This window comes from Zootoca vivipara, chromosome 7 (genome assembly GCF_963506605.1).
Source record: "Zootoca vivipara chromosome 7, rZooViv1.1, whole genome shotgun sequence".
In the NCBI taxonomy this organism is placed as follows: Eukaryota; Metazoa; Chordata; class Lepidosauria; order Squamata; family Lacertidae; genus Zootoca; species Zootoca vivipara.
Genome location: NC_083282.1, coordinates 78,457,743 through 78,472,693, shown reverse-complemented (window position 1 = coordinate 78,472,693; position 14,951 = coordinate 78,457,743). Strand labels below are relative to the sequence as shown.

General features: G+C 46.0%; 1 protein-coding gene across 2 annotated transcripts in view; it reads right to left on the bottom strand.

Moving 5' to 3' along the window:
• PTPN1 (protein tyrosine phosphatase non-receptor type 1) overlaps positions 1–7,101 on the bottom strand; it is an 81,665-nt gene extending 74,564 nt beyond the window's left edge. For both annotated transcript variants that reach the window (XM_035122813.2, XM_035122815.2), the window contains exon 1: positions 6,851–7,101. In XM_035122813.2, the coding sequence (XP_034978704.2) occupies positions 6,851–7,054 (204 nt within the window). In that variant the 5' untranslated portion in view covers positions 7,055–7,101. The remainder of the gene's footprint in view (positions 1–6,850) is intronic.
• Positions 7,102–14,951: the final 7,850 nt, after the last annotated feature.

Here is a 14,951-nt window from a genome sequence, read left to right as displayed (position 1 = left end):
TGGCTTCCCAGAAAAACCCACCAAGCTCTTTAAATTCAGGGGTGGTAACTGGCAGTGATGTCCATTTTTTTAATTAAAAAAACAAAAAAATGGATTCCCCCCCCCCAGTGCCCTAAATAGCGATTAGGCTCCGATTGGTATTAGTCCACTAAACAAGTATGTTGTGTTAATTTTTCATGCAACATAAATCCATCAAAAGGGTTTTTTCCTCATTAGCCAAAAGTAGTTGAACTGAAATATTTGATTAGGGAGGAAAAATCAATAAAGCACATTCAATAAATCACAGAAGCTGCCGACTACTGATTTTTCCTGGTTTCTCCCTCCTGTTGAAGCCCCTACTAAACACCCCAGACTCTTCCAGTGCCACCCAAGCTATACATACAATATATATATATACCGGTATATATAGACAGACACTTCCATAGATTATTACAGCTGGCCTTTAGTGCTGGCATGAAAATAGTTGCTCAGCTAGTAACTTTTGGCAAATCAGCACAACCACCAGGCAGAAAAGCTTCTGGAAGAAGAACAGATTGTGCTGCAATTTATCTGGGTGCAAGAAATTGTTTTCACACAGGTATGTGTGGGAAGTAAACATCTGAGTAAGCTTGAAATGTCTGTGGACTTACTTGCAGTGTTCAGCACACGTTTACTTTTATGTAAAGCCACAGATGTGGTGGACATAGACCACCATTCCACTGCACAACTCCAGTCAAGGCAGAACTTCACCATAGGCGGAGGTTTAACAATTATTTTAATTCTTCCTAGACCTCGGGAACCAGTTGCAGTGATTACAGTTATTTCCAATGGAGGAGAGCAAAAGGATAATCGGGAAATGTAACACTCAACATATAGCCTGGAGCTGCATGCATACTACAAAGTTCTAAAGACAGCATACTCTTTTATTAAAAGTCCATGTATAATGATAATAAATAATACAGTGGTACCTCGGGTTGCAGACCCGATCCGTTCCGGGGTGCCATTCATACCCTGAAAAGTCCACAACCCAAGCTGCGCGTCCACGCATGCGCAGAAGTGCGATACAGCACTTCTGCACATGTGCGCAGAATGCTTCTGCGCATGCGCGAAGCACGCAAAATGCTTCTGTGCGTCCGTATCCTGAAAGAACGCAACCCGCAGTGGGCGCAACCCGAGGTATGACTGTAATAAACTTTTATTTGTATCCCGTCCTCCCCGGCCGAGACTGGGCTCAGGGCGGCTAACATCAAATATAAACATTGATATAAAATCAAAAAATAATTAAATCACCTCTTAAAAACAAATCAGGATAGAATTAAAATTTGAATTAGATGGCTTTCCGCAGGATTTGGGTTGGGAACAGTAAATGCTCATCAGGCCCAACTGTGTAAGCTGATCTTATATGGCCCTGTGAGAATGCTGAGAGGCCTATTTCGTACTAGTTCTTATACAAAAAGGGAAGGGGAATCAGGCTGAGCCCTGACCAAAGGCCTCTAAAAGCACTCTAAAGGCAAGCGCCTATAAAACTGCCTATAAAACTATAATATTGAAGGCATATTGTTTTATTCCAGTCTTATGACCAAGGTAAGGAAAGACGTAACAACCCTAGACCTCTTGAACCCCACACAAATATTGGAAAATGAGTTTACTGCAGGTAGGGACCAATTTAGGCGCATCTGATATGGGGAACGGGGCAGTGGGGCGGGGTGGGTGGGGCATTTGCAGGGATTTTCAACAGTGTTTCAAAAATATACAATTTCACTTAAAAGCGCAGTGCCGTGAAAGGTAACTCCTGGGTAAATTGGGAGTTGCCTGTACCACATCATTAATATTTATTTAGTGCCAGCCTGGGCTCGAAATGAGCAGGGTGCCAGGCACATTTTATGCCTAAAGATCTCCATTTGCGAGCGCCTCCCGAAGTGAGGACGGGGGACTACGTGCAGGGCAGTCGCCGCTTTGCCATGCTCCTGGCGCTGTTTGCCCTGTGCTCCTGACTGCATACTGTAAGGTCACGAATATAACTTGAGCTTTAACTTTTCACGGTTGGAATTGGGGGAAAAGTGAGGCTTATATTCAGGCCAATACGGTATACCGTATGTTAAAGATAGACGATATGTTTCACAATAAAGTGTTGAGGGTTTTGAAAACTGAAGCATGGTACCAATATTTTTATTGTAAACACCAAATTAAAAATGTATTTACAATTTCTGCTAAAAATGTGATATTACACTGCGTGACTTATGCAAATTGCGTATTAGTTCATGCTGATCAAAATAATAAATAAAAAGTGTTGCCCCCCACCCCCCAAAAAACCGCGACTAGATTTCTGTTTTGGCGCCCACAACCCAGGTCCCAGAAACCATTTGGCTCCTAGCTTATCTATCCTAGTTTCTAACACTGGACTAAACTGGATTCTAAACCCAAAAGCAACTGATGAAGCTGTTTCTCAAACAAAGGACCTGCGCCTCTCCAAATGTGTTTTGGATTCCAGTTCCTGTGCCAACCAGAATGGCCAAACGTCAGGGATGGTGGGAGTTGATGGCTATGCTCTGCCTCCACCACTGGAGGCAGTATGTCTCTGAATACCAGCTGCTGGGAGCCGTAAGTGGGAAGACTGCTACTGCGCTCATGCTCAGATAGGGATGCTAGAATGAACGGGCCATTGGCTTGATCTAGCAACATGTGGAGGGACACAAGTGCTTCATTCCTGCCTTCTAGGTTGAACAGTATCTTATTGGTGACCTGGAAACTACAACTAATCCAGAATGTGGCAGCTAGACTGGTGACTGGGGGCGGCCGCCGAGACTATATAACACCGGTCCTGAAAGACCTACATTGGCTCCCAGTACGTTTCCGAGCACAACTCAAAGTGTTGCTGTTGACCTTTAAAGCCCTAAACGGCCTCGGCCCAGTATACCTGAAGGAGCGTCTCCACCCCCCCCCCAACATTCTGCCCAGACACTGAGGTCCAGCGCCAAGGGCCTTCTGGCGGTTCCCTCACTGCGAGAAGTGAGGTTACAGGGAACCAGACAGAGGGCCTTCTCAGTAGTGGCACCCACCCTGTGGAACGCCCTCCCAGCAGATGTCAAGGCAATAAGTAACTATTTTACTTTTAAAAGACATCTGAAGGCGGCCCTGTTTAGGGAAGTTTTTAATGTTTGATGCTGTATTGTTTTTAACATTCGGTTGGAAGCCGCCCAGAGTGGCTGGGGAAACCCAGCCAGATGGGCGGGTATAAATAATAAATTATTATTATTATTATTATTATTATTATTATTATTATAGTTCTTTATGTTTCTGACACGACACATTTGATGCATCACATCAGCAATCGGAGACAATATAAGACAATGGCTTGTTTCTCTCGCTACTTGAGGACCATAGCCCAGGGCCACATCACCCTCAGTGGAGAATTAGGTTACTCTTCCTCCCTTACGTAAACCTCTGGAAGGAGAAAATGATATATTAATGATATATTATTATTATTAAATGATATATTATTATTATTATTATTATTATTATTCACCATATCATGGCTCATTCTACATTTTCTAAGCCCATCTGTCAGGTGTATATGAAGAGGTGGAGTTATGATACAGGGAACCAGGCAGAGGGCCTTCTCGGTAGTGGCACCCACCCTGTGGAACACCCTCCCATTGTATGTCAAAGAGATAAATAACTACCTGACATTTAGAAGACATCTGAAGGCAGCCCTGTTCAGGGAAGTTTTTAATGTGTGACATTTTAATGTATTTTAAGTTTTTGCTGGAAGCCGCCCAGGGTGGCTGGGGAAACCCAGGCAGATGGGCGGGGTACAAATAATAAATTATTATCATTATTATTATTCCAACAAGCATCTTTTCCCAGGGTTAGCTGCAAACCTTATTGTTAAACCAGAAGCGGAGAGAAAGGAGCACAGCTAACGTGGGGCAAGATGCCATCCCCACCAATTCATAACTTCCTTCTGCCACATGGACTATATACCACAGGTCACAGGTCTGTTTGTTTTATGGGTGTTACACACTTGGAAGCCCACCTAGAAGCCCCCAAAGGCCAGCACCACAGAGATGAAGCGAATGGATTTGGCTAAATAAGAAATAGCCAAGGGAAGACCGCTGCGGCAAAGGTTGCTTTTCGGGTGCGGAACAGGCGACTGAGGAAAGTCTTTGAAAACGAAGCATTCTTTTGAGAACAATTTACTGCAAAAGCAAGCTGGCTTGATAAAAGAACGTGGCAATGATCCCACATGCAGCATGTACCTTTGTGTCAAAACTGAGCAACCCGCCCACATGTCAACTGAAGGACTTGGTGAACCTAAATATTTCAAACTGCTGTGAAGTTTGCTGGTTTATTCAGGAACTGGATGACTCAATGTAAGGCTGAAGCGGGGGTGGGGTGGGGGGGAGGTTAGGCAATTCAGCTCCATGGTCTATTCAATACCTGACAGCTCTACTGATCCCAGCACAGGTGAGAATTTAAGTGTTCTTCAGTGACAAGTGCACTAGAGAAAACATTTAGACGTGTTTCTCCAAGGCCAAAAGACGCCAGTGTTCATTTCTGACCTGAACTGAACTTGAAGCTGCGATCCTGGAACAAGTATAGACATTTTTTCTAAGAATTAGCAGTAAGTTCTGCAGTAATCTCTTAAATGTGCCTACTGTGCTTTTAGCGGAGAAGTGCTGCTACCACATTAAGGAGTGATTTTATGCAAAGCACATGGTGTAAGAGTAGAGAGAGAGAGGAGCAGCCACCTTGACCTAATTTCCTTACTTTGGCTGACATAATTTACCATCCGAGTGATACTATACAACAAAGCTACGAGGAAAGGACAAAATTAGATTAAAGCAAGAGTAACAGCTACACTAGTCTAATGCATTTTGCAAAGTCCTTTCTGAGTGTTGTGCCTTCACGGTACAGTATTGTCTGTTCCAAGGACATTTGGGCGGCGGGGGGAGGGGGTAACAAAATAAATTATTCTCACTTTCATAACACACTGAAGAACATAAATGCCACAAGAATCACAGAATTGTAGCATTGAAAGGGACCCCCCAGGGGTCATCTAGTCCAACCCCCTACAATGCAGGAAAGAGAGCAACCCCTTACCCAAACCTAAATCAATTGTGCACCCCAATCCTACTTGCAGCTAGGTGTGTTGAAACCAGCTGAAATGTATGGGCCTAACTCTGCATAGGCCTGCAGCCTTGATTTCTAGTTCAGTGGTGCAAACATCATTGCTCACCTTCCAAGTTATGCAAAATATTTCCCTCAATCCTTCATAACACAACCGGAAGGAAAGGAATTGATTTTGCAACCTTTCCATTCTCCAAAAGCCCCGGGGCAAGGTATAAATACATTCACCTCCCCTGCAAAGGGAGTCGTAGCAAAGCCCAATCTCGCATATTGATTTAGCCTGGCAGCGTATGAACTAAAACCCCATCAATATCCATTAAAACACATCTTACAAAACGCCATGCCAAAACAGATGCTCATTAAAGAACTGGGGAGAAAGCCCTCCTCTCAACAACACCGTTGATTCACCAAAAACCCAGAGGCGGCAAAATATTTGTACAAGTATTTGTGCACGGTTATTAAAATATATACAATCATTTTTTATAATAATGGCAACTGATTTCAGTGGCTATTCTTGCCTGTTACTTCCATCCTAATGCAACTTACTCGAGGAGAGAATTGTTCCAAAAAACTTGTTAAATATATGAGCATGACTCCAAGCTTCAGACCACTGTTATGCAATAGCGTTAGGGAACATTTTCAAAATTAAAGTCAGTATTATAAAGACTGACAAAAAAGGGATTAAAAAAAATCATTTTCAAGGTAATATATATGCACGTATCACAAAATATCCACACACAAGAAGATATTAAGGTTATTCAGGTTCCAGGTAGGCTACCCTTATTAGTACAAGGATATATAGGACGATAAAGCAAAATATGCTTGTGGGATTGAGATGTTCAGAGGCAAACAATTCTTAATGTCCTTAGCCGGGGAAGGATGTAAAAGAGGTTATTTAACTCTAAACCTAGACTACTGGAAGACAAGTAGAGTAACACACTTCTTCACAAGGGGAAAAGGGATTACTAGAATTATTTCTTGGCAGGGCAGAACGATGGGCTCGACTATTCCTGTTGTAGAAAGCTGTTAATTAGGGAATAACGAACGGAGAAAGAGTTACCCTAAGCAGATTGCGCACAGACATGTCTGGAAGGGCATGCCAAGAGTCAGCTCCCCAGCCCCCAAGGAACCTTGTACAAGGGGGCAGAGACGCTGGAGGGGTTTGGAAAGAAAGAGCATTGCTTAGAGGGGTAGAACAAGGATAAAAACAACGGAGCCTCTCTCAAGCATATGTGTTACAAATGAGATAAAAATAATACATCAACGAGTCCCACAATTTTAGCGGCACGATCTCTAAAGGGCTCGACAGAACATGACAGGGAGATGCCTCAAAAGGGAAGCTGACCAAAACCGGAGAGCGCACACAATGCGCTCCCTTCTATGTCTTCCATGCTAGCCAAGCAACAAGGGAAAGGGGGTCAGAAAGTGGGGCAGGAGGAGGGGAGGGGGCTCACCACACACACACACACGACCCAAAATTAAGGCTGAGGAGAAATGCAGTTTCTTTAAAAAGTAACACAAAACTCTTATTATGAGCGAGAGGAAGGAGCTGGGGCAAGGAGCCCGAGGCAAAGGGCGAGTCTCTAGGGCAGCAAAAAAAGGAGTTGGGGTGGAGAGGTGGGGAAGGGCGGACAATGGGGCGGCGGCAGAGGAGGACGGAGGAGCCCGAGCTGGCTCGGTCGCGCTCCCGGGCGCCGGCGCTCCCCGCCTGGCTTCTTCTCCGCGCCCGGCCCCGGCTCACCTGGTAGATGGCGGCCCAGCTGTCGGCCTGGTCGAGCCGGCGGAACTCCTTCTCGATCTCCATGGCGTAGGGGGCCCGGGCCCGGCCGGGCTCCTCCGCCTCTTCCTCCTCCGGCTCCTCCACGGCGCCTCCCGATGCCCTGGGCTGCTCCAGCTCCGGCTGCTCCCCGGAGCGCCGCGGCGGCTCTTGCTGCCTGCTCTGCATGGGCAGCGCCTCCCCTTCCCTTCCCTCCGCTTCTCCCCTTCCCTTCGCCAGCCCACGGGAAGCGACGCAAGCGGCCCGGCCCCCGAGCCTTCCGGGACGGCCTCCTCGCCGCTCCCCGCCTCCCCAAGAGGCGAGGCCGAGGAAGGAGGACGCAAGGCCGGCCTCCGAGCGAGGAGGGGAGAGGGCAGGGCGCGCAGGAAGGAGTCCGCGGCGAAAGGCTCCTCTGCCCGGGGTGGAGCAAAGAGCTCTGGTGAGCTGGGCCACCCAGGGCAAAGGGGCGGGGGAAAGAAGCCAAGAGAGCCTCTGAGCGTGTGCAGAGCACCCTCCAATAGCTCGCTTCCTGGAATGGCTGGGGAGGGGGAAGTTGCGCAAGACGGAGGCGTAGGCTAGCCAGTGCATGTTGCGCTTGAGCTCTGCGGCGTTTCTCGTTTTGGAAAAGGGTTGGGCCCCAGTGCAAGAGATTCCCGTGCTTATCCAGGCTCCTCCTTGCAAAAGATAAGGGAAAAAAGAAAGAAAAGACGTAGAATTGCAAAGGGCTCCCCCGCCTCCACACCGCCCGCTCCTTTTATTCTAAGAGGTGGGCGATTTTTGTTGCGTTGCGTTTATTTTCGCAGGTTTCCCCCCGCCCGCGACCCCTTTACTGCCGGCGCTCCCGGGCATGAGCTCGCTGCTCCCGTTCTGGGAAAGCAGAGGATCTAGAATCTAGATCTTAGAAGAAAAAAAAGACATCATTCGTGGGTTTTGTGGCACCATCGCGACTTCATAAGCCGCGGCGTAGCCAATGTGGTGCCATCCAATATTGTGGACTACAGCTCCCATCAGCCCCAGCCAGTAGGTATAGCCATAATGCTCGGGCATTTATGGAAGTTGTAGTCCCAACTTTTTTTTAAGGGTTCTCCACGTTGGGTACCGGGTAGACGAGAGACCACTTCGTCAGATGAACGCCATATTAAAACCTATTTCTTTTACAGTATGGTTTCTAGCGGGATGGGCATGTTAATCTGCTGCAATAACAATTACGAAAGAGTCTTGTGAACCTTAAAGAACAACCAATTTAGTAAGGCATAAGCTTTCATGGGCCTACTTCCCACTTTGCCCTACCTTGGAGGTGCATATACATATAACTGGGGAGAAGGGAATTGTAAATAGTCGGGTCACAAAGAGACAAAGTGTAGAAAATACAAAAAGTGATGATTACATTAACCCGGACCATTCACACACTAACACGCCTATGTTGCATCCATGCTCAGGGACTGCTGTATGCAACTCATCACTCTCTCTGGCCTGGTTCAGAAACTTACTATTATTTGAATTTATCAATCGCTTTTTCTTGTCCAGGCAACCCCAAGCAATTTACAACCAAGCAAATAGATTGACTACCCACATTGATATACATTAAATCCAAGGTGGGAAAAAAGAAATACATAAATCCAAGGTGGGGGAAAAAATACATTAGAAACATCTGACCCACTTCTAAAAAACCAGATAGTTTAAGGTCAAAGCCCTGGTTATAGAAGAATGTTTTTTGCCTGGTGCCTAAATATCTATAAAAATGGCACGCTCTCTAAGGAGAGCAATCCACGAGAGGGGAGCCACAGCAGAAAAATGCCTGTGTTGCTACCCGTCCCCGCCCCCACGGCGGCCTCTTGTGGAGGGGAGGGACCACATGAAAAAGGGGAAAAGGGGCCTCGGATTATGATTGCAAGGTCCAATGCTTTATTATTATACTATGGTTTATTAAACCATGGTTTATGGATGAACCCAGATGGGCAACTGGACTATGGCTTATTAACTATGGTTAAAGTTCTCTCATTAACCAAGGTTTGGTGTAGAAACCTCCTTGAACGTTAACCATAGCTTAGCATTATGTGCAAACCCAAACCTCCTCCTTAATCATGATTGATGAGCCATCCCTGACCAAAAGCTATGGAGCCCAGTGGCGGAGCTTCGTGCCCTGGCACTGGGGGGCTGGTGCGTGTCCTGGGGGCGTGACACACAGTCCTGGGGGCGTGGCACGCCGCCTGCAGGGGCGTGACACCCAGCGCGGGCAGGGGGACAGCTGTAATGACACCCCATCGGGATCGCACTGCCAGGGGCGGTGTGCTCCCCCTGCACTCCTCTTCCTCCACCACTGATGGAGCCATGAGTGAAGAGTAGCAAAAAAAATTCCAACAGCATTCTAGGCTTGGCTGCTTTGTGGCATAAGGTTTAGGTAGCCATCTGCCAGGCACCACAGCTTCAACTATACTTAACTATTAAGTATGTTGTTGTTGTTTGGTCGTTTAGTCGTGTCCGACTCTTCGTGACCCCATGGACCATAGCACGCCAGGCACTCCTGTCTTGCACTGCCTCCCGCAGTTTGGTCAAACTCATGTTCGTAGCTTCGAGAACACTGTCCAACCATCTCGTCCTCTGTCGTCCCCTTCTCCTTGTGCCCTCCATCTTTCCCAACATCAGGGTCTTTTCCAAGGATTCTTCTCTTCTCATGAGGTGGCCAAAGTATTGGAGCCTCAGCTTCACGATCTGTCCTTCCAGGGAGCACTCAGGGCTGATTTCCTTAAGAATGGATAGGTTTGATCTTCTTGCAGTCCATGGGACTCTCAAGAGTCTCCTCCAGCACCATAATTCAAAAGCATCAATTCTTCGGCGATCAGCCTTCTTTATGGTCCAGCTCTCACTTCCATACATCACTACTGGGAAAACCATAGCTTTAACTATACGGACCTTTGTCGGCAAGGTGATGTCTCTGCTTTTTAAGATGCTGTCTAGGTTTGTCATTGCTTTTCTCCCAAGAAGCAGGCGTCTTTTAATTTCGTGACTGCTGTCACCATCTGCAGTGATCAAGGAGCCCAAGAAAGTAAAATCTCTCACTGCCTCCATTTCTTCCCCTTCTATTTGCCAGGAGGTGATGGGACCAGTGGCCATGATCTTGGTTTTTTTGATGTTGAGCTTCAGACCATATTTTGCGCTCTCCTCTTTCACCCTCATTAAAAGGTTCTTTAATTCCTCCTCGCTTTCTGCCATCAAGGTTGTGTCATCTGCATATCTGAGGTTGTTGATATTTCTTCCGGCAATCTTAATTCCGGCTTGGGATTCATCTAGTCCAGCCTTTCGCATGATGAATTCTGCATATAAGTTAAATAAGCAGGGAGACAATATATATGCCCCTTCATGGATCAATGCCTTGTCGTGGCGAAGGGGCTTGAATAACTCAGAGAAGCTATGAGCTATGCCATGCAGGGCCACCCAAGATGGACAGGTCATAGTGGAGAGTTTTGACTAAACGTGATCCACCTGGAGAAGGAACTGGCAAGCCACTCCAGTATCCCTGCCAAGAAAACTCCATGGACAAAGACAACTATTAAGTATATTACTTAATATACTTAATGTACTTAACTATTAAGTATATTAACTATCATTAACATTAACTATGGCTTCGTGTTAGGTGTGAACCAGGCCAATGGCTCCCTTTGCTCTCCACGGGTTGCTTTCCCACTAGGACGGCATCCACCCTACATCCTGTTACATGCAAACCATGAGTAGGTCTTGCCCCATAAACAGTAACAGTGATGCTGCTAAAAGCAGCTGCTCCTCTGGGGGCGGGGCTGTTAAGCTGCTTGCTCCAGGTGCAAGTTCCATGACAGACAGTTGTGCAACAGGTGGAGGTGTCTGTAGCATGGAGCGTGTGTCATAAACAACCCTGCACCTGCTATTCTGCTGTCTGTCAAGCCACTCTCAAGAGCTTTACTGGAGTGACTGATGGTCAACCCCATACGAGACCCTTTTTATATTAGATTCGAGTTTACTTTGTTTTTATTTTATAAATGAATTCCTTGCCTTTTGCAAATTTACTCGTAAGGCGGTGGACATTTAAACAAGCACAGTGCTTTTTCTTCTGGGGGGACGCATACCCCTAAACATTTGGTGAATCTAAGTTTTGGCCTCATTGAGGAGCAGTATTTCAATGAGTAGGAAAATGAGAGTACCCCTAAACATTTTTTAAGAAAAAAGCACTGGTTATCTATAATATGTTACAGTAAAGCACACGTGTGTGTGCGCACACACACAAATAAAACGTATCTTTGCTGTATCTTTCCTGTTCAAGACCCACTCTCTCTTGGATGCCGATCAATCATCTACTGTTTCTGTGTTGCTGGGGAATGGAAGATTGGGATTGTCCTTATTATTCTTTATTAAATTTGTATATCACCCTTCATCTGAAGATCGCAGTATGGTTCACAACACAAAAATACAAAATCAAAACACGTAGTAAAATAAAAACAGAAGGAAAACAAACCAGTAATCCCCCCGATACATTTTAATATTAATCATGCGCCTTCCCAGAGTCTGGCTTAAGCCAGCGCCTGTGGGGAGGGCGTCAAATGTTGGTCTCACACACACACATATTACCAAGGTCACCCCTGATGACTGGAGAGGGCATCGAGTCCTGCTAGGATTGTACTTGGCCGGCTTGACCTATCAAGCAACATAAAGGGTGTCACATGGGTTGCAGGGAAGAGAGGAGGGGCAAAAGAGTTTGTTGACTCAGGTTATTGGTCCAGTATGTAATGCTCCTCTTAGTTGGTACAGATGTGCCAGGGCCAAGTAGAGCTACCTCTACTCCTGCCGTGATATGAATACAGGATTATTCTGCTTATGTCTTATCCAGCATATAGTTATAAATTTAAGTAGGGATTATGAGTATTAATTTCCTGAAAAAATGTCATTATAAATTTTTAAGGCTTAGCTGTTTGTTTTTGTTTTGTTTTTTTAAAAAAACCATGTGCAAATTATGAAGCAGTCATTAAAAACTCACATTTGCAATTATTATATAGACTATGGTGCGCAACCTGGGACCCAGGTGGCGCTGTGGGTTAAACCACTGAGCCTAGGGCTTGCTGATCAGAAGGTCAGCGGTTCGAATCCCTGCGATGGGGTGAGCTCCCGTTTTTCGGTCCCAGCTCATGCCAACCTAGCAGTTCGAAAGCACGTCAAAATGCAAGTAGATAAATAGGAACCGCTACAGCGGGAAGGTAAACGGTGTTTCTGTGTGCTGCTCTGGTTCGCCAGAAGTGGCTTTGCCATGCTGGCCACATGACCTGGAAGCTGTACGCCGGCTCCCTCGGCCAATAATGCGAGATGAGCGTGCAACCCCAGAGTCGGTCACGACTGGACCTAATGGTCAGGGGTCCCTTTACCTTTATGGTGCGCAACACACATTTGCAAACTGTACAATAGAAGGACCCTACAGATCTACCAATTTTGAAACCTGTGGAATGGGGCTCTGAGGTTCATTTTTCTGCTAAGCCAAAGCATTTCACCTGTGATCAGTGTATTCCGGATTTGAAGATGAGCTACAGTGACATCATTTCCCTGCTCAGTTCTTGTCAGATCTATCTGTAAATGAGATCCGCAGTGTCCCTGCACTCTGGCATTGTGAATACAACTCTGTAATTGTGTTTGGCTAACAAGCAGCAGTTCCAGTAGACTGGTTCTCCATTTACAAATGGGGAGGTTAGTTGTCATTCCCATTCAGCTCGCCTCTTGCGATCAGATTCTACATAATTGCTCCATTATTCCACATTAACATCTCTGTTTTATTTAACAGGAAGATGGTCTTGTATTAAACAAGGCTGATACTTTCTGGCAGCTGTTGAAATGCCTTTTGGGTATTGAGAGCCGCAAGTATGTTCCTTATTTCCTTTCTTGCTGTTGATGGTAATTTAAGTTTTCAGAATGTTTTGTATCGGGAGCCAACATGATTCAGTCATTCATTCAGCAACACTATAATTTCCAAGAAAAGCTTTTGTAGCCAATGTGTTACAATAAGCAAGGGCCATCTTAGTAATTCCCAAACTTCTCATAGCTGAGGTGCACTACATATGGATTAAAATGGGAAGAATGAGCATACTGCACGCTTCTATTGCAGAAAATTTAGGACAGGCATCCCCAAACTTCGGCCCTCCAGATGTTTTGGCCTACAACTCCCATGATCCCTAGCTAACAGGACCAGTGGTCAGAGGTGATGGGAATTGTAGTCCCAAACATCTGGAGGGCCGAAGTTTGGGGATGCCTGATTTAGGAGCTCCCCTCACCCCATCATGTTTCTGGAAGAGTCAGTTACCCCAGACGGTCCTCTGTTCGAAGGGCTGTGCAGGATAAAAAATGGTTTCACCTTCCAGTAAAACAGGATGTTTGGGTAGTGGTGGGTTTCTTTCTCACTGGATGAGAAGCCAATAGTCTTTCAGGTGTTCCGGGTCATGTTGGCTGGGGCCAGTAGGAGTTGGAACCTCAGTGTGGTTTAACCATCAATCTGTCTTCCCAGGGGATTCTGGGAATTGTAGCTCTGTGAGAGGGCTAGGGGGGGGGTCTCCTAGCAACTCAGCACCCTTTACAAACGACAGTTCCCAGGATTTTTGGGGGAAGCAATGACCATACCTGCCAAGTTCCTGTCTGAGAAATAAGGGATTGGACGGGAAGTAGCAGACCGGAAGTAGCGCTGTCGCCATTTTGGAACTGGGCGGAGCATGCTCAGAAGCGACTTTTGATGCTGCTTTGCCCAGTTCCAAAATGGCCGTCGCGCCAGAATAAACTGGGGAAAAACAAAAAAAATCCATTTTTTTCAGCTGGGAACAGCTGGAAAAATGGGGGTTTCCCAGGGAATACGGGAGACTTAGCAGCTATGGCAATGACTGTTTAAAGTGGTATGGGGCTCCGTCTTGAACCCAGGGTGGGAGGCGGGCAGTGCATGCCACATGAGTGTGACGTCTGGTGTGTGCTGCATGTTGCACATGTGTGACATCATGTGCCTGTCACACACCACACACGTGCAATGTCATGCACATGACACGTGTGTGATGTCACACGTGTGATGGAGCCCAGTGTGGCATGGCTTCCCCTCTCACGCTCAGGAGGAGCCAGCCACCGAACTGCTCCATGCTCAGCCACTTCCGCCCCCTCAAGATGGAGAGGGCCAGCAGATTTTGAGGGGAGAGAAGGCACCTCCACCCCAAGGATTTTGGTGTGCCTGATACTGCTTTAAATGTATCAGGCAGATGGAGCCCAGGGGTGGGCCTCATCCAAGGAAGTGGACTAGGATTTCACAAAGACCTCCAGCACCACTGTGGATCCTGTTTCCGGAGAGCAGCCCAAGTTGGAGGAACTCCACTATGAGGAAAGATTGCAGCATTTGGGCCTTTTTTTTTTAGTTTAGAGAAAAGCCAATTAAGAGGCAACATGACAGAAGTGTATAAAATTACGCATGGCATACAGAAAAAAAAATTTCTTCCACTTTTATAATTCCAGTACCAGTGGCTATTACTGAAGTGCGAATTGAATAGACTCACGTTTTAAATGCAAACTGAATTGGATTTCCCCACTATCCATCTCCTCCTTTGAGCTCCAGCTTTGATTTTCCTGCTCTCCAGTAAGGGGAACTGACATCAGACCATCTCATCAGGCCTTCTGGGACTTCATATCTCATTGTAGCACATCAGTTGCATAAAATCATGGTTTTATTTTATGTTTAGCAGAAGAAATATTGGTTTACTTTAATGAGTATTGATATATTGGTTTAGTTTAATACTTGATTTTTTTAAAAAAAAATACTTTGCTAACTCAACTTATTCCAAACCATTACTATAAACAGACTTGTATATATTCACATTAGAAACTCAGTCATCGCATGAGTGCTGTAGAAAAATTCCTAGTTCCTCCCTTGTCCAAATTTTCTGTTGTCCTTGCTCTTCCCGAACTAAAGAAAGATAAACAGACAAATGCCAGGAAGTGGGCAGAACTCTAAAATAAACTCACACACACACATATACACGCACATATCTCTGCACACAGAAAGCAAACAATGAATCTGCAAACAACCATCAACGGAACTCGGCAAAAA